The 17,179-nt window shown below is 63.8% G+C and overlaps 1 protein-coding gene and 1 pseudogene across 1 annotated transcript; both read right to left on the bottom strand.

The window, feature by feature from the left end:
- Nucleotides 1-213: 213 nt before the first annotated feature.
- Nucleotides 214-4,327, bottom strand: LOC137458659 (class I histocompatibility antigen, F10 alpha chain-like). Its single transcript, XM_068170013.1, has 7 exons — nt 4,221-4,327; nt 2,820-3,083; nt 2,087-2,362; nt 1,332-1,604; nt 1,129-1,233; nt 578-616; nt 214-387 (listed from the first exon to the last, which is right to left on the bottom strand). The coding sequence occupies exons 1-7, from the start codon at nt 4,282-4,284 to the stop codon at nt 374-376; spliced, it is 1,035 nt and encodes a 344-aa protein (XP_068026114.1). The 5' UTR covers nt 4,285-4,327; the 3' UTR covers nt 214-373.
- Nucleotides 4,328-13,325: 8,998 nt separating this feature from the next.
- Nucleotides 13,326-16,289, bottom strand: LOC137458660 (class I histocompatibility antigen, F10 alpha chain-like; annotated as a pseudogene).
- Between the last annotated feature and the right edge of the window lie 890 nt (nt 16,290-17,179).

The raw sequence follows: 17,179 nt of genomic DNA, 5'->3' as shown, positions 1-17,179 counted from the left end.
GGTCCCCAGGGTCTGCAGCTCTGTGGGGTCTGCAGGGGTCTCTCGGGATCCTCAAGGGTCTGCAGGGGTGCCCAAGGGTCTGTAGGGGGCAGCAGGGACCTCTATGGGTCCCCAGGGGTCTGCCCCCACCCAAACCCAGCACCAGCCCTCAAGCCAAGGCCGTGGGAGCAGTTCAGGCCCTGGGAGAGGTGACAAAGGCAACTGGGGCAGGGCTGGGGGGGAACACACAGCAACTTTTATTGACCAGCCAGGAGACCCCCGAGGAGAAGACCCCAAAGCAGTGCAGAGGGTGGGGGAGGTGTGGGGGGAGCCAGGGAGGAGCTGCTGGAGGCAGGAGGAGTCCCAGGCTGGGGCTGGCACAGGCTCCCTGTGCTCAGGCAGTGGCAGCTGCAGGGCCAAGAGGAAGAGGAAGAGTCAGGCAGGGTCCCCTCCCTGCCCCCCAGGGCTCTGGGGAGGCTCTGGGAGTGGGCAGGGGGCAGGAGGGGGAAAGGAGGGAGGGAAGAAAGAGAAGGGGAAAGGGGAGGGGGGGAGAAAGGAGATGGGGAGGGGAAGGGGAGGCCCTGCCCCTGGTACTCACCTGGTGGAACCAGGTTGAATCCTTTCTGCTGCTTCTTCCCTGCACAGGGCAGAAGCCTTCAGCCCCAACCCTGCTGCCCTGCCAGGCTCCTGCCTCCAGCCCTTCCCTCCCCCTTCATCCTCTCCCCTCCCTCCCCTCCTTTCCTCTCATCCCTCCTCCCCCATCACCTCTTCTCCCTTCCCCTCCCCTCTATTCCCTTGCCCTCCCCTCCAGTCCTTTCCAATCCCTTCCTTTCTTATCCATCCTCTCCCTTCCCATTCCCTTCTCCCCTCTCCATCCCCTCCGTTCCACTCCCCCCATCCCATCCCCATCCATCCCCTCCTTCCCTTCCCCACACTTCCCATCCCCTCCCCTCCTTCCCTTCCCCTCCCTCCCCTCTTATTTTTCCTCTCCCCTCCCATCCCTGCACCACCCCTCCCTTCCTTTCCCCTCTCCTCCCTCTGCTCCCCTGCCTCCAGCCCTTCTCCTCCCATCCTTCCCCTCCCCTGCCTTCCAATCCCCTCCCTTCCCACCCTTCCCCTCCTCTCCCTCCCCTCCCCCTCAGCTCTCACCTGATCTCCACTTCCAGACGGCGACTCCGATCCCGACGGCAGCCAAGGCGGCGACCACCGCCGCGACCACTGCCAGCACCACGGAGAGAGACCACCCCTGCGGCTCTGGGGGAGGGGAGAGGAGCAGGGAGAGGGTGAGGAGGGGAGGGGGAATCCTCCTCCCCAAGCCCCTGCCAGCCCCTGCCGGCCGCCCCCAGGCTCACCCCAGGAGTAGAGGCGGGGCTGGGGCAGGCTGGAGTGCTCCACCCGGCAGCGGTACAGCTCCTGCTCCTGCGGCAGGACCTCGATGGAGGCCCAGGTGGAGAAGCTGCCGTCGCTGTTGGGGACGATGCTGCCCCGCTGGGTGTCCTGGTCCCGCACCTCGGCCCCCTTCAGCCAGCTGACGCCGATGGGCCGCGGGTAGAAGCCATACAGGCGGCAGGACAAGCTCAGGATCCCCTGGCTCTCCCTCTTGCTCACCACCACCGTGGGGGGCTCTGGGGGACAAGAGGGGAGGCCGTGGGGGCTGCAGGAGGGCTGCAGGCAGCCACCACTGCCTGATGCTGCCAGGGCTTGGCCCCCTCCAAGCTCAGCTGCTCAGCACCCCGGGAGCCCAGCCCCGGCTCAGCTGCTCAGCACCCTGAGCATCCTGATCCTGCTGGGACCCCAGACCCAGATGCTTTCAGGACTTTCCCTCCCTCCCAGCACTGCTCCTCAGCACCTTGGGAACCCCATCCCAGCTTCTGCCAGGGCTTGGAACCCCAGCTCAGCATCCTGGGACACCCTCTTCCCCCCAAGCTCAGCTCCTCTGCGTCCTCACCCTGCTGGGACCCCAGACCCAGCCCCTGGAGGGCTTCCACAGCCCTTTGGGTGAGCAGCTCAGGGGCAGGGGCTCAGAGCTGAGTGCAGGCAGAGGTTGGCTCAGGGCTGGCACTCCAAGCAGGAGCTGCCTCTGGGCCTCCCTCCCTCCCTGCCTCACCTCTCCTCTCCAGCTCAGCCTGCCCATAGCTCAGGTATCTCTTCAGCCACTCCACACAGGTGTTCTCCAGGTAGTGCTTCCATTGCTCAGCCTCAGCCCCATCCTCCTCCCACTTCCTCTTGGTGATCACAGCTGCTTGGTCTGCTGCAGTGAAGCTCATGGAGTCCTTCTCAAAGGCTATGAAGTCTCTGCCATCAATGGCATACTGATAGTACCCCCTGGTGCTGCCATCCTCCAGCAGGTCACAGCCAAACATCGACTGCCGTAACTGAGCCCCTGGAACACAACCAAGGCCTCAAGGCTGAGTGGCTGCTGCAGCCCAGGGCCTTCAGTGGGGCACAGAGCCCCCCAGCAGCACCCCCAGCCCCATGCCCCCTGCCAGCCCCACAGAGCCCCTCATAGCCCCTTGCCAGCCCCACAGAGTCTCCTGCTAGCTCCCTGCTAGCCACTCAGGGCAACCTCCTAGCCCCTCAGTTCCCACCTAGCCTCTCAGAGCCTCTTGCTAGCGTCCTGCCAGCCCCTCAGAGCCCCCTGCCAGACCCTGCCAGCCCCACAGAGACCCCTGCCAGCCCCACAGAGACCCCTGCCAGTCCTTCAGAGTCTCCTGCCAGCCCCTCATAGCCCCCTCCCAGCCACACAGTCTCCTGCTAGCTCCTCAGAGTCCCCTCCCACCCCACAGAGCAACCTGCCAGCCCCCTCCCACCCCTCAGAGCCCCTTCCCAGCCCCACTCACTCCCACTCTGGTTGTATCTTGCTCTCACGTTGTCCAGGCTCACTCGAGCGCTCTCTTGGTTGTTCTGGATGATGTTGGTCTCTCTGTCCCAGTACTCCTGGTCCAGGTTGGCCTTCATCCACTCTGCCTTGGGCTCATACCTCCTCGTGTTGCTGTCATACAGGCCAATGGGGACCCCATCCACGTACCCCACAGACACATACTGGGGCAGCCCCCAGCTGGGCTCTGCCACAGCGACTTGGAAATAGCGCAGGGAGTGCAGCCCTGGGGGGACACAAAGGGTGGTGAGAGGCTGGGGGGCAGAGGGAGGCTGGGAGGATGGATTTGGTCAGAAGAAAGAGAGCCTGGAGAGATCTGGAGTGGAGGAAATGAGGGGCTGGGGGCTGTTGGGAGCCGGGAAGCCAGGGGAAGAGGGTGCAGGGGGGTCCCGGGGCTGAGAGAAGGGAGATCAAGGGGGTCTCGATGCCTAGAAGGGGTCCAGGAGCTGCCTGGTGCCAAGAGAAGGGAGGTCCAGGGAGTTCCCGATGCCCCACATGGACGGAGAGAGGGGTGGGGGTGGGGGGGTTTGGGGGGTCCCTGGTGCCAAGAGAAGGGTGCCCAGGGGGGTCCGGATGCCTAGAAGGGGTCCAGAAGCGTCCCGACAGCAAGAAGGGGTTCAGGGTGGTCTTGGTGTCAGGAAAAGTGGGTCCAGGGTAGCTGCTGTGCCAAGAGAAGAGAGTCCATGGGGATCCCGATGCTGAGAAGGGGTCCGGGAGGGTCCCCGGTGACAAGGGAAGGGGTCCGGGAAAGTCGCGGAGCCAAGGGAAGGGAATACAGGGGGGTCCCGATGCCAAGGGAAGGGTGCAGGGGGATTCCGGGGACAAAGAAAGGGGGACCCGGGAGGCCGGTGCCAAGAGAAGGGGTCCCGGAGGGTCGCGGTGCCAAGAGAAGGGAGGTCCAGAGCGCTCCCGATGCCCCCCATGGACAGAGAGAGGTGGGGGGTAGGGGTCCGGAGGCCAAGAGAAGGGGGTCCAGGGAGGTCTCGATGCCTAGAAGGCATCCAGAAGCGCCCTGACAGCAAGAAGAAGGGGTTCAGGGTGGTCTTGGTGCCAGGAAAAAGGGGTCCAGGGTAGCTGCTGTGCCCAGAGAAGAGAGTCCAGGGGGGTCCCGATGCTGAGAAGGGGTCCGGGAGGGTCCCCGGTGCCAAGAGAAGACAGTCGGGGGGGAGGGGGGCTGGAGCCAAGACAAGAGGGGTGCAGGGCGCTCAAGGTGCCACGGGAAGGAGAGAGGCACAGAGCAGGCTCCGATGCCAAGAGCAAAGGGGTGCCGGTAGCAAGAGAAGGGCTCCAGAAGGGTCGCAGTGCCCAGGGAAGGGTCTCCCGGTTCCCCCCTCCGCCCACCCACCCGGCCGCCCGCGCTCACCGTTCACGGCTCCGCCGAGGACCCCCAGGAGCAGCCCCAGGCCGAGCACCCACCGGGACCCCATGGCGCTGCTGCGCTCTGGTCCCCGAGCTAAACTTTGCGCCAGGCCCCGCTCCGCTGTCCTCCATTGGCTGAGCCTCTTCCAGTTCACCAATAGCAGCCTGAAGCGTCTCTGACGTCACCGGTTGGCAGGCAGATCGAGCCCGCGCATGGTGGAAGCGAAAGCGAAAGGCACTCAGGGCTCGGCCCGGGGACAGGGGCGGTGGCTGCCCAGGGGTGAGGGGAGGGGGACGGAGGGCTCCGATCTGTCCCCAGCTGAGGTGGGTGACCCCCGGAGCTCAGCCCCCTCCCACTGCAGCCAGGGAGGGTCCTGCTGTGGGTGGGACAGACGGGAAGGTGCCATCGGGGGTGGTATCATCGGGGGTGGCGCCGTGCCCGAGCCTCCTGCGGGTGTCCCTCGGTCCTGCGGAGCTCTGCTGGCGTCTGCAGTGGTCTCTAGGGGTCCCCAGGGGTTCAACAGGGATCTGCAGACATCTGTCCGTGTGTGTAGATGTCTGTAGTGGTCTGCCTAGGGTCCCCAGGGATCTGCAGGGGTCTGTAGATGTCTCTAGGGATCTGCAGGGGTCTATAGATGTCTCTAGGGGTCTGCAGGGGTCGTCAGAGGTCTGTCGAGGTCCCCGGGTGGTTCTGTGGGGTTCTGCAGACGCCTGCCGTGTTGTGTAGAGGTGGGTAGGGGTCTGCCAGGGCTCTCTAGGGGTCTATTGGAGTCTTTAGGGGTTGGCATGGGTCCATAGGAGTCTCAAGGGGTCCATTGTAGTTTGCAGTTCCCTCCCTTACCCTCCCGTCAACTTTCTCCCCTCTCTTACGCTTCCTTCCCCTTTCTCCCCTCCCATCAATCCCCTCCCCCCCCCGGCCCATCCCTTCTCCTCCTCTCCCTTTCCCTCCAGACCCTGCCCCTTGTCGCCGCACAGGGGCAGGCAGCCAGGAAGCTCTCCGCCCGCCGAGCGCAGCGAGAGCCAGAAGGCTGCGTGCAGCCCAGCAAGCAGCACACATCTCTGCCTCTGTTGTGAGTGGGGCTGGCTGTGAGTGGGTAACGAACTTGTCTCCAGCCTCTGGCTGGCCGGGGACAGCAGTGCTGTGGCCACTCCTTCCGCCAGCTCAGGTGGCCTCCTGTCGCCTCCTGCAGTTTCTCATCCTCAGCCATGCGGAGCGGGGACGTTCCAGAGGCTGGTGGGAGCACAGAGATGTTTGCAACCCTGAACTCCTCCCCAGGGCTCTTCAGAAGGGGCACAGATTGATCACAGTCCCCCACACGCCCTCCCCTCCCTTCTCACCTCCCACCCTCCTTCTGCCTCCCATCCCCCTCGGCTGATAACCTGACCTCTTCTAGAGGGCTGCCGGTGACCACGCCAGAGAGGAGGGAGGGCAGGGAGGAGAGAGAGAGGGGCGAGGGAGGGCAGGGAGGAGAGAGAGAAGGGTCGAGGGAGGGCAGGGAGGAGAGAGAGCGGAGAGGAGGGAGGGCAGGGAGGAGAGAGAGCGGGGATGGGGGAGGGCAGGGAGGAGAGACAGTGGTGAGGGAGGAGAGAGTGGTGGTGAATGGTGCCACATCCAGCTGGTGGCCAGGCACCAGTGGTGTGCCCCAGGGATCAGTGCTGGGCCCTGTCCTCTTGTCCTCTTCAACATCGTCGTTGATGATCTGGATGAGGGGGTCGAGTCAGTCATCAGCAAGTTTGCAGATGACACCAAGTTAGGAGCAGATGTTGGTCAGTTAGAGGGTGGAAAGGCTCTGCAGAGGGACCTCGACCGACTGGACAGATGGGCAGAGTCCAATGGGATGGCATTCAACAAGTCCAAGTGCCAGGTGCTGCACTTTGGCCACAACAACCCCATGCAGTGCTACAGGCTGGGGTTGGAGTGGCTGGAGAGCTCCCAAACAGAGAGGGACCTGGGGGTGCTGATGGACAGCCACCTGAATATGAGCCAGTAGTGTGCCCAGGTGGCCAAGAGGGCCAATGGCATCCTGGCCTGCATTAGGAATAGTGTGGCCAGCAGGAGCAGGGAAGTCATTGTGCCCTGTACTCTGCTTTGGTTAGGCTGCACCTTGAGTCCTGTGTCCAGTTCTGGGCCCCTCAGTTTAAGAAGGACATCGAAACACTTGAAGGTGTCCAGAGAAGGGCAACAAGGCTGGGGAGAGGCCTTGAGCACAGCCCTGTGAGGAGAGGCTGAGGGAGCTGGGGTTGTTTAGCCTGGAGAAGAGGAGGCTCAGGGGTGACCTCATTGCCCTCTACAACTACCTGAGGGGTGGTTGTGGCCGGGAAGGGGTTGGTCTCTTCTCCCAGGCAACCAGCACAAGAACAAGGGGACAGAGTCTCAAGCTGCGCCAGGGGAGGTTTAGACTCGAGGTGAGGAGGAAGTTCTTCACCGAGCGAGTCATTCGTCATTGGAACGGGTTGCCCAGGGAGGTGGTGGAGTCATCGTCCCTGGAGGCATTCAAGAGGGGATTGGACGTGGTGCTTGGTGCCATGGTCTGGTCATGGGGTCTGTGTTGATAGGTTGGACTCGATGATCCTCGAGGTCCTTTCCAACCTAAGTGATACTGTGATACTGTGACAGAGGGGATGAGGGAGGGTGGGGAGGAGAGAGAGCAAATTGTTACTCATGACAGAGGCAACTGCAGTCGATTGAATACAGTCTCAATTTGAAAGGAGACGTTTGAAGGCAGTCAGAGACATGCAAAGCAGGGCTGGGCGCACAATGCACACTCAGCACTTTCTAACTCCCCTTTCAATGTTCTCCTCCTCATACAGATGCCTGTCCAGGTGGGCTTAGTTCAATTCCTTGGGCCTTCTGGTGCTCTTTCAGTGATGTCCTCTTCTGGGCAGCGCAGCAGCTGGGTTGTGTGCTGAGCCCCTTGGGGTTGTATCTGTTCAGCTCTGTTGTTGCCACCAACCTCCTTCCCAGGCCTGGGTTTTCACATGGGTTCTGTTGATTCCCACAAGTGTCATAGTATCACAGTATCAGTCAGGGGTGGAAGGGACCACAAGGATCACCTAGTTCCAACCCTCCTGCCATGGGCAGGGACACCCCACACTAGATCAGGCTGCCCAGAGCCTCGTCCAGCCGGGGCTTAAACACCTCCAGGGACAGGGCTTCAACCACCTCCCTGGAGAACCCATTCCAGGGCTTCTCCACTCTCATGGGGAAGAACTCCCTCCTCCCCTCCAGCCTGAATCTCCCCACCTCCAGCTACATTCCATTCCCCCTAGTCCTATCACCACCTGAGATCCTGAGCAGTCCCTCCTCAGCCTTCCTGTAGGCCCCCTTCAGAATGACCTCTGTGTCGCTGGGAGGTTCCCTCATATGAGGAAGAAGAACTGGAATGGACTGATACTTGAGGCTGAATGAGAGACTGTGTGGAAGGATGCCCAGATGGAGACCTGGACTGTTGCTAGACATGTCATCAGGAGAGTTCTGACTTGATGATATGTTTTGGGTGCAGGGATTATGGCACGGAATAAGGGGTGGCATGTGGTGGTTTGGGCTGGGTGCTGGCCTGGGTGCCACTGCACAGACCACACCTGGGAGGTCCCAAGGGGTGGGCCCAGCCCAGGAGGGGTGGTCACAGGAAACCAGGGATTCCATTCCCATAATGCCCTGCTCCCCTATAATACATCAGCGTGGGGGCTTCACTTCCTCTTTTGTCCCCTGCTGCTGCCTAGGTAACATGGTGTGAGCTGCCTCCCTTGGGTCTGCCCAGGCCCAAGGCTGGGTTGGGGGGCGGGGAGAAAGAGCCCTGGGGGAGTTCTGGGTGTACCTCCAGGTGGGGATGGGATGTCCTTGGGTATGTTGTGGGATCTCTCTCTTTTGGCACGGTGTTTGTGGATCTCTGTCAAGCTTTCCTTGCTGCTTTTTGGTTTTCCATTGAAACTCTCCACCATTTTTTGCAGTCCGTTGGTCTGAGTCGTTCTTTCTGCCCGTGGGGGGAGAATTGGCCTCCCAGACCACCAGACATGGGAACAGGGGTAGGGCGTGAAGCCCTAATCCAGACAGCAGCAGATTCAGCTCCTTCCTTCCTGAAACGCTTGTTAGAATCCACACGGGGGTTCCAAGCTCGGCAAATCCAATCCTCAAAAGATCCAAGGATGGGCCAGAACACAGAAGGTCTCAATGGTTATTTTGGCCATGCTTGCATCCAGCAGTAAACCATTTTTGCCTTCGATTTCCCCCTTCTCCACTGGTCAGCATCCCAATGCTGGAACATGATCCCTGACGTGCTCTCGGGGATGGGAATGGGAATGGGAGGCAGTTCTGGTGACTTGCTTTTCTGTTGTCCCATTCTCCTAATGGCTAATCACTGACCGGGGATCAAATCCCAGCCGCGGCCGTCGGGAGCCCCGGCTCCAAGCCGCAGCAGTGAGAGCGCCGGCTCCGAGCCACGGCTGTGAGAGCGCCGGCTCCGAGCCACGGCTGTGAGAGTGCCGGCTCCGAGCCACGGCTGTGAGAGTGCCGGCTCCGAGCGGCGGCAGTGAGAGCGCCGGCTCCGAGCCAAGGCAGTTGGAAGCGCCAGCTCCGAGAGACAGCAGTCAGAAGCACCGGCTCCGAACCAAGGCAGTGAGAGCTCCGGCTCCGAGTGGCAGCAGCTGCAAGCGCCGGCTCTGCGCCGCGGCAGTGGGAAGCGCCAGCTCCAAGCGGCAGCAGTCAGAAGCACCGGCTGTGAGTCAAGGCAGTGAGACCACTGGCTCCGAGCCGCGGCGGTGGGAAGTGCCGGCTCCAAGCCAAGGCAGTGAGAGCGCTGGCTCCGAGCCACAGCAGCTGGAAGAGCCGGCTCCGAGCCGCCAGACGCCAACCCACCAGCATCTCCTGGCTACCACAATACGAATGCTACGTCCTTTGGCAGCGCCGGTCCCGCTCCCTGCGAACGACCGACCCCTCACTGTGCCAACCCCTTGCAAAGTCAAAGCGCAGGGAAGAAACCTCCCAAACGCCGCAGCCCAGGTCCCCTCCTGCGGAAGTCCGAGACCACGGAAAGAAAAGCTCCCGAGCCAGGCCCCTCAAACCGAGGTCCCTCTGGAAACCAGGACGCCCAAACCCGCGACCGCAGGATACCAACAACTCCCGGACCGGGTCTCCCAGCGCCGGGACACCGGAAACCGGGACGCCAAACCCTCGACCGCCACCGCGACGAGGGCCCCTACGGCCCAGGCCCCTCTGCAGACCGGACCGCAGGATAATGTGAAACCGTTAGTAGCAAAGATGAAGATTTTCTTGACCTCTCTGTTGGTGTGGAGCAGAACACATCAATTACACACTGTCTAAGGTAAATGAATGCACCTGTGACAGAACAAGAGGACACAGTCTCAAGCTGTGCCAGGGGAGGTTCAGGCTGGGTGTTAGAAAGAAGTTCTTCCCAGCTAGAGAGATTGGCCATTGGGATGTGCTGCCCAGGCAGGTGGTGGAGTCACCATCCCTGGAGGTGTTTAGGAAGAGCCTGGATGAGGCACTTGGTGCCATGGTTTAGTTGATTAGATGGTGTTGGGTGATAGCTTGGACTGGATGATCTTGAAGGTCTTTTCCAACCTGGTTAATTCTGTATTATACCAGAAGCCCCAATCCGGCTCCCTCACCACTGGCACGCCGGACACCAGGACGCAGCGCCGGCCGCCCGATCCCTACGGACCACCAGCCTGCACAGCCCCTAGACTGCAGGCACAACGCTGCCCCTCCCAGCCCGAATTCTCCAGGGCTGGGAAGACCTCCCGCCTACCACCCAGAATCCTGGAACCCCCCACCCACAGTGACACTCCGGGACCCCCGGAGCCAGGACCCCTTCCCCGGGCTACACTCCCCGGATGGCCTGGATCCTATGCAGAGGGCCCTCCAGGGGTAACGCTGCCACTTGCACTATGACGATGGAGAGGAAAAAGGAGGACCAGAACAAAAGAGCAAACCAAATAGAAAGCAAGCAAGCAAACATTCCCTTGCTCGCTCCCATCCCAGCCCGGGAAGCGCTGCCTCCTGCTCGCCCCCATCCCCGAGGAAGCCACCAGAGGGGGGGGGCCCTCTTCGCTGGGACTCAGGAGACCAGAAGGCCGAGCGAACTCTGCCGGCCGACGCACCAAAACTGTCACCAAAGGGCCACACCGGAAGAGCTCCACGTTTCTTGGGAGAGTTCTTTTATTAACGAGCAGAAGCAAGCAAGCGGAAGGGAAGGGGGAAGGGAAGGGGGAAGGGAAGGGGGAAGGGAAGGGGGAAGGGAAGGGGAAGGGAAGGGGGAAGGGAAGGGGAAGGGAAGGGGGAAGGGAAGGGGGAAGGGAAGGGAAGGGAAGGGAAGGGAAGGGAAGGGAAGGGAAGGGGACAGGACATCCTCCCAGCAGAGCACTGGTGGGGAAGGAAGGAGTCTAGGCCGGGGCAGACCTCTGCCGCTGCCACGGGGAAGATCTGGAGCCAGGGCTGTGGGGCAGCAAGCCCACAGGCAGTGGGAGTGGGGCTGCAGTCCAAGCGGACTCCTCATTCCCGGGACTCCCTCTCCTTGCGCCAGGAGGTTGCGGTTGGAGCCTCTTGGCTCGGGGCCGCTCTCCCTCCCTGGCTCAGAGGAGCGCTCAGGCTGCTATTGGTGGGCGGGAAGCGGCTCAGCCAATGGGGGGCCGGGGGCGGGGCCTGGTTGCAATCCTAGCCCCGGGAGCCGCTGTCTGGCCAGGCAGGAGCGCAGCAGCGCCATGGGGTCCCGGGGGGTCCTCGGCGGAGCCGTGAACGGTGAGCGCGGGCTGGGGGCACCCCGGAGACCCTTCCCTGGGCACTGCGACCCTTCTGGAGCCCTTCTCTTGCTACCGGCACCCCTTTGCTCTTGGCATCGGAGCCTGCTCTCAGCCTCTCTCCTTCCCATGGCACCTTGAGCGCCCTGCACCCCTCTTGTCTTGGCATCGGGACCCCCCTGGACCCTTTTCCTTGGAGCCAGCCCCTCCCCGTACTTTCTTCTCTTGGCATTGGTGACCCTCCCGGACCCCTTCTCAGCATACAGGACCCCCTGGACTCTCTTCTATTCGCACAGCAGCTACCCTGGCCCCTCTTTTCCTGCCAACAAGACCACCCTGAAGCCTTTTTCTTGCTGTCGGGATGCCGCTTCTAGGCATCGAGACCCCCTTGATCTCCCTTCTCTCAGCACCGGGACCCCCCTGCACCCTCTTCCCCTGGCTTCCCGGCTCCCAACAGCCCCCAGCCCCTCATTTCCTCCACTCCAGATCCCTCCAGGTGTACTGGGACAGCGAGACCAACATCAACCAGAACAAGCAAGAGATTGCTCGAGTGAACCTGGACACCCTGAGAGCAAGATCCAAGCAGAGTGGGAGCGAGTGGGGCTGGGAGGGGGCTCTGTGGGGTGGAAGGGGGCTGTGAGTGGCTAGCAGAGGGCTAGCAGGAGGCTCTGTGGGACAATTAGGTGGCTCTGAGGAGCTGGCAGGAGGCTCTATGGGGTTGGGAAGGGGCTCTGAGGGGCTGGCAGGAGGCGCTGTGGGGCTGGCAGGGGGCATGGGGCTGGGGGTGCTGCTGGGGGGCCTCTGTGCCCCACTGAAGGTCCTGGGCTGCAGCAGCCACTCAGCCTTGGGGCCTTGGTTGTGTTCCAGGGTCTCAGACCCTCCAGGGGCTGGGGTCCCAGCAGGCTGAGGATGAAGAGGAGCTGAGCTTGGTGGGGGGTGTCCCAGGATGCTGAGCAGCTCAGCTGGGGTTGGGGGTCCCTGGATGCTGAGGAGCTGAGCTGGGTTTGGGGCTCCCAGGATGTTGAAGATGCTGAGGTGCTGTTGGGGTCCCAGCAGCTTAAGGATGCTGAGGAGCTGAGCTTGGGCGGGGGGGGGGGGGGGGGGGAGGCAAGCCCTGCCACCATCTGGGGTGAGGGCTGCAGGATGCAGTGGAGCTGAGCTGGGGGTCCAAGCCCTGACACCATCTAGGGTGGCCAAATCCTGGCACCATCTGGGGCTGGGGGGCCCAGGGTGCCGAGCGGCTGAGCCGGGGCTGGGCTCCCAAGGGTGCCGAGCGGCTGAGCCGGGGCTGGGCTCCCAAGGGTGCCGAGCGGCTGAGCCGGGGCTGGGCTCCCAAGGGTGCCGAGCGGCTGAGCCGGGGCTGGGCTCCCAAGGGTGCCGAGCGGCTGAGCCTGGGCTGGGCTCCCAAGGGTGCCGAGCGGCTGAGCCGGGGCTGGGCTCCCGGGGTGCCGAGCAGCTGAGCTGGGGCTGCCCAAGCCCTGCCAGCACCAGGCGGCGCCGGCTGCCTGCAGCCCTCCCTCCCTGCCCTCTCCTGGAGTGAGCCTGGGGGTGGCCGGCAGGGGCTGGGAGGGGCTACAGGGTGGCTGTGAAGGGCTTGCGAGGGGCTGGGAGGTGCTTAGGGAAGAGGATTCCCCTTCCCCTCCTCCCGCCCTCCGAGCACCCACCGGGACCCCATGGCGCTGCTGCGCTCTGGTCCCGGAGCTAAACTTTGCCCCACGCCCCACCCCGCCGTCCCTCATTGGCTGAGGCTCTTCACGTCCGCCAATAGGAGTCTGAATTCCCCTATGACGTCACCGGTGGGCAGGCAGATCGAGCCCGTGCAGGTTGGAAGCGAAAGCCAAAGGCACTCAGGGCTGGGCCCGGGGCCGAGGACAGGGGCGGTGGCTGCCCAGGGCTGGGGGGAGGGGGACGGAGGGCTCCGATCTGTCCCCAGGTGAGGTGGGTGACCCCCGGAGCTCAGCCCCCTCCCCCCTGCTGCCAAGGAGGGTCCTGCTGTCGGTGGGACGGAAGGCAAGGTCCTCGGTCCTGCGGAGCACTGCTGGGGTCTGCAGGGGTCTCTAGGGGTCCCCCAGGGTTTCTGCAGGGGTCTGCAGACGTCACCCCGGGTCTGCTGAGGTCGGGAGTGGGCTGTCAGGGGGCTGTAGAGGTCCGTAGAGAGCTGCAGAGGTCTTCTGGGTTCGGTAGAGGGCCCCAGCTATGAGCAGGCATGCAGAGGGGACCACAGAGGTCCGGAGGGGTCATTGGGGGTCCCCAGGGGTCTGCCCCCACCCCAAACCAAGCACCAGCCCTCAAGCCAAGGCCGTGGGAGCAGTTCAGACCCTGGGAGAGGTGACAAAGGCAACTGGGGCAGGGCTGGGGGGGAACACACAGCAACTTTTATTGACCAGCCAGGAGACCCCCGAGGAGAAGACCCCAAACCTGGGGGAGCCAAAGCAGTGCAGAGGGTGCGGGAGGTGTGGGGGGAGCCAGGGAGGAGCTGCTGGAGGCAGGAGGAGTCCCAGGCTGGGGCTGGCACAGGCTCCCTGTGCTCAGGCAGTGGCAGCTGCAGGGCCAAGAGGAAGAGGAAGAGTCAGGCAGGGTCCCCTCCCTGCCCCCCAGGGCTCTGGGGAGGCTCTGGGAGTGGGCAGGGGGCAGGAGGGGGAAAGGAGGGAGGGAAGAAAGAGAAGGGGAAAGGGGAGGAGGGGAGAAAGGAGAAGGGGAGGGGAAGGGGAGGCCCTGCCCCTGGTACTCACCTGGTGGAACCAGGTTGAATCCTTTCTGCTGCTTCTTCCCTGCACAGGGCAGAAGCCTTCAGCCCCAACCCTGCTGCCCTGCCAGGCTCCTGCCTCCAGCCCTTCCCTCCCTCTTCATCCTCTCCCCTCCCTCCCCTCCTTTCCCCTCATCCCTCCTCCCCCATCACCTCACCTCCCTTCCCCTCCCCTCTATTCCCTTGCCCTCCCCTCCAGTCCTTTCCAATCCCTTCCTTTCTTATCCATCCTCTCCCTTCCCATTCCCTTCTCCCCTCTCCATCACCTCCGTTCCACTCCCCCCATCCCATCCCCATCCATCCCCTCCTTCCCTTCCCCACACTTCCCATCCCCTTCCCTCCTTCCCTTCCCCTCCCTCCCCTCTTATTTTTCCTCTCCCCCTCCATCCCTGCACCACCCCTCCCTTCCTTTCCCCTCTCCTCCCTCTGCTCCCCTGCCTCCAGCCCTTCTCCTCCCATCCTTCCCCTCCCCTGCCTTCCAATCCCCTCCCTTCCCACCCTTCCCCTCCTCTCCCTCCCCTCCCCCTCAGCTCTCACCTGATCTCCACTTCCAGACGGCGACTCCGATCCCGACGGCAGCCAAGGCGGCGACCACCGCCGCGACCACTGCCAGCACCACGGAGAGAGACCACCCCTGCGGCTCTGGGGGAGGGGAGAGGAGCAGGGAGAGGGTGAGGAGGGGAGGGGGAATCCTCCTCCCCAAGCCCCTGCCAGCCCCTGCCGGCCGCCCCCAGGCTCACCCCAGGAGTAGAGGCGGGGCTGGGGCAGGCTGGAGTGCTCCACCCGGCAGCGGTACAGCTCCTGCTCCTGCGGCAGGACCTCGATGGAGGCCCAGGTGGAGAAGCTGCCGTCGCTGTTGGGGACGATGCTGCCCCGCTGGGTGTCCTGGTCCCGCACCTCGGCCCCCTTCAGCCAGCTGACGCCGATGGGGCCGCGGGTAGAAGCCATACAGGCGGCAGGACAAGCTCAGGATCCCCTGGCTCTCCCTCTTGCTCACCACCACCGTGGGGGGCTCTGGGGGACAAGAGGGGAGGCCGTGGGGGCTGCAGGAGGGCTGCAGGCAGCCACCACTGCCTGATGCTGCCAGGGCTTGGCCCCCTCCAAGCTCAGCTGCTCAGCACCCCGGGAGCCCAGCCCCGGCTCAGCTGCTCAGCACCCTGAGCATCCTGATCCTGCTGGGACCCCAGACCCAGTCCCTGGAGGGCTTCCACAGCCCTTTGGGTGAGCAGCTCAGGGGCAGGGCCTCAGAGCTGAGTGCAGGCAGAGGTTGGCTCAGGGCTGGCACTCCAAGCAGGAGCTGCCTCTGGGCCTCCCTCCCTCCCTGCCTCACCTCTCCTCTCCAGCTCAGCCTGCCCATAGCTCAGGTGTCTCTTCAGCCACTCCACACAAGTGTTCTCCAGGTAGTGCTTCCATTGCTCAGCCTCAGCCCCATCCTCCTCCCACTTCCTCTTGGTGATCACAGCTGCTTGGTCTGCTGCAGTGAAGCTCATGGAGTCCTTCTCAAAGGCTATGAAGTCTCTCCCATCAATGGCATACTGATAGTACCCCCTGGTGCTGCCATCCTCCAGCAGGTCACAGCCAGACATCCACTGCAGTGTCTGAGCCCCTGGAACACAACCAAGGCCTCAAGGCTGAGTGGCTGCTGCAGCCCAGGGCCTTCAGTGGGGCACAGACCCCCCTCAGCAGCACCCCCAGCCCCATGCCCCTGCCAGCCCCACAGAGCCTACTGCTAGCCCCCTGCTAGCCCCATAGAGCTCCTTCCTAGCCTCTCAGTCCCCACCTAGCCTCTCAGAGCCTCTTGCTAGCTCCTCAGAGCCCCCTGCCAGTCCCTCAGAGCCTCCTGCCAGCTCCTCAGAGCCCTCTGCCAGCCCCATGCCAGTCCCACAGAGCCCCCTCCAAGCCCCACAGAGCCTCCTGCCAGCCCCAGCCCCCTGCCAGCCCCTCCCAGCCCCCTGTAAGCTCCCTGCCAGCCCCTCAGAGCCCCCTCCCACCCCACGGAGCCCCCTCCCAGCCCCACTCACTCCCACTCTGGTTGTATCTTGCTCTCACGGTGTCCAGGCTCACTCGAGCCACCTCTTGGTTGTTCTGGTTGATGTTGGTCTCTCTGTCCCAGAACTCCTGGTCCAGGTTGGCCTTCATCCACTCTGCCTTGGGCTCATACCTCCTCGTGTTGCTGTCATACAGGTCAATGGGGACCCCATCCACGTACCCCACAGACAGGAACTGGGGCAGCCCCCAGCTGGGCTCTGCTACTGCAAGGTGGAAATAGCGCAGGGAGTGCAGCCCTGGGGGGACACAGAGGGTGGTGAGAGGCTGGGGGGCAGAGGGAGGCTGGGAGGATGGATTTGGTCACAAGAAAGAGAGCCTGGAGAGATCTGGAGTGGAGGAAATGAGGGGCTGGGGGCTGTTGGGAGCCGGGAAGCCAGGGGAAGAGGGTGCACGGGGGGTCCTGGTGCCGAGAGAAGGCAGTTCAAGGGGGGCTCAATGCCTAGAAGGGGTCCAGGAGCTACCTGGTGCCAAGAGAAGGGAGGTGCAGAGTGTTCCCGATGCCCCCATGGACGGAGAGAGGTAGAGGGGTGGTCCCGAGGCCAAGAGAAGAGGGTGCGGGGGGGTCCGGATGCCTAGAAGGCCTGCAGCCGCTGAGAGCACTGTGTTGCCACTGGGGGTCTCTGTGGGTCTCAGTGGGTCCCTGGGGCTGCTGTTCTGCCACTGAGGGGCACTGTGTGCCACTAGGGGGCGCGGTGACACTATGGGGGTCTCTGGGGGTTGCTGTGGCACTGCTGGGTGCCGCCAGGGGGTGCTGTGGGTCCCTGGGGTCTGCTGTGGGTCCCAGCACGCCGCGGGGTGCCCGGGGCACCGCTGGTACTCACCGTGGGCGTTGTGGGAGCAGAGGGCCAGGCGCAGGGAGTCTGAGCCCAGCTCCGGCAGCGCCTGGGGGAACTGCAGCCCTCTGGGGGGGGCACAGGGGCAGGGCCTGAGGGGGGGGCAGCTCCCCCAGGGGCTCCGGGGGGGGCAGGAGGGGTCGGGGGGGGGCAGGGGTAGGTTTGGGGGGGTCTGGAGGGGCTTGGGGGGGGGTTTGGGGGACAGGAACACAAAGGGAGGGGCTTGGGGGGGCAGGAAGGGTCCTGAGGCGGTCCTGGAGGGGGGTCCTGGGTGGATCTGGGGGGGGCAGGGTGTATTTCGGGGGGGGCGGGGGGGGGGGCAGGGAGGCTCGGGGGGGGGTCTGGGTGGGATTAGGGGGGGCTCTGGGGGGGTCCCACCTGAGCCTCTTTGGCCTCCTGCAGCAGCCTGGGGTCCAGAATCCTCTCCTGGAGCTTCTGCTGCAGGTCCTGGGGGGGGGCAGAGTGGGGAGGGGGATTTGGGGGGGGCTGGGGGGTCCTGAGGGGGTGTTCTGGGGGGGTAAGGGGTTGGAGGGGGCTTTAGGGGGGATTCAGTGGGGGGGTGGGGAATGTGGGGGGGGT

This window comes from Melanerpes formicivorus, unplaced genomic scaffold, assembly GCF_026170545.1.
Source record: "Melanerpes formicivorus ecotype bairdi unplaced genomic scaffold, bMelFor1.0.p_v2 SCAF_269, whole genome shotgun sequence".
Taxonomy (NCBI): Eukaryota; Metazoa; Chordata; class Aves; order Piciformes; family Picidae; genus Melanerpes; species Melanerpes formicivorus.
Note: the sequence above shows the minus strand (reverse complement) of the source record. Positions and strands in the feature narration are given on the sequence as shown.

Coding starts and splice junctions, on each gene's coding strand:
- LOC137458659 (XM_068170013.1), bottom strand. CDS start 4,284: ATGGGGTCCCGGTGGGTGCTCGGCCTGGGGCTGCTCCTGGGGGTCCTC. Junction 3,084..4,220: donor CCTCGGCGGAGCCGTGAACG/GTGAGCGCGGGC, acceptor GTGTCCCCCCAG/GGCTGCACTCCCTGCGCTAT. Junction 617..1,128: donor CGTCTGGAAGTGGAGATCAG/GTGAGAGCTGAG, acceptor TGCCCTGTGCAG/GGAAGAAGCAGCAGAAAGGA.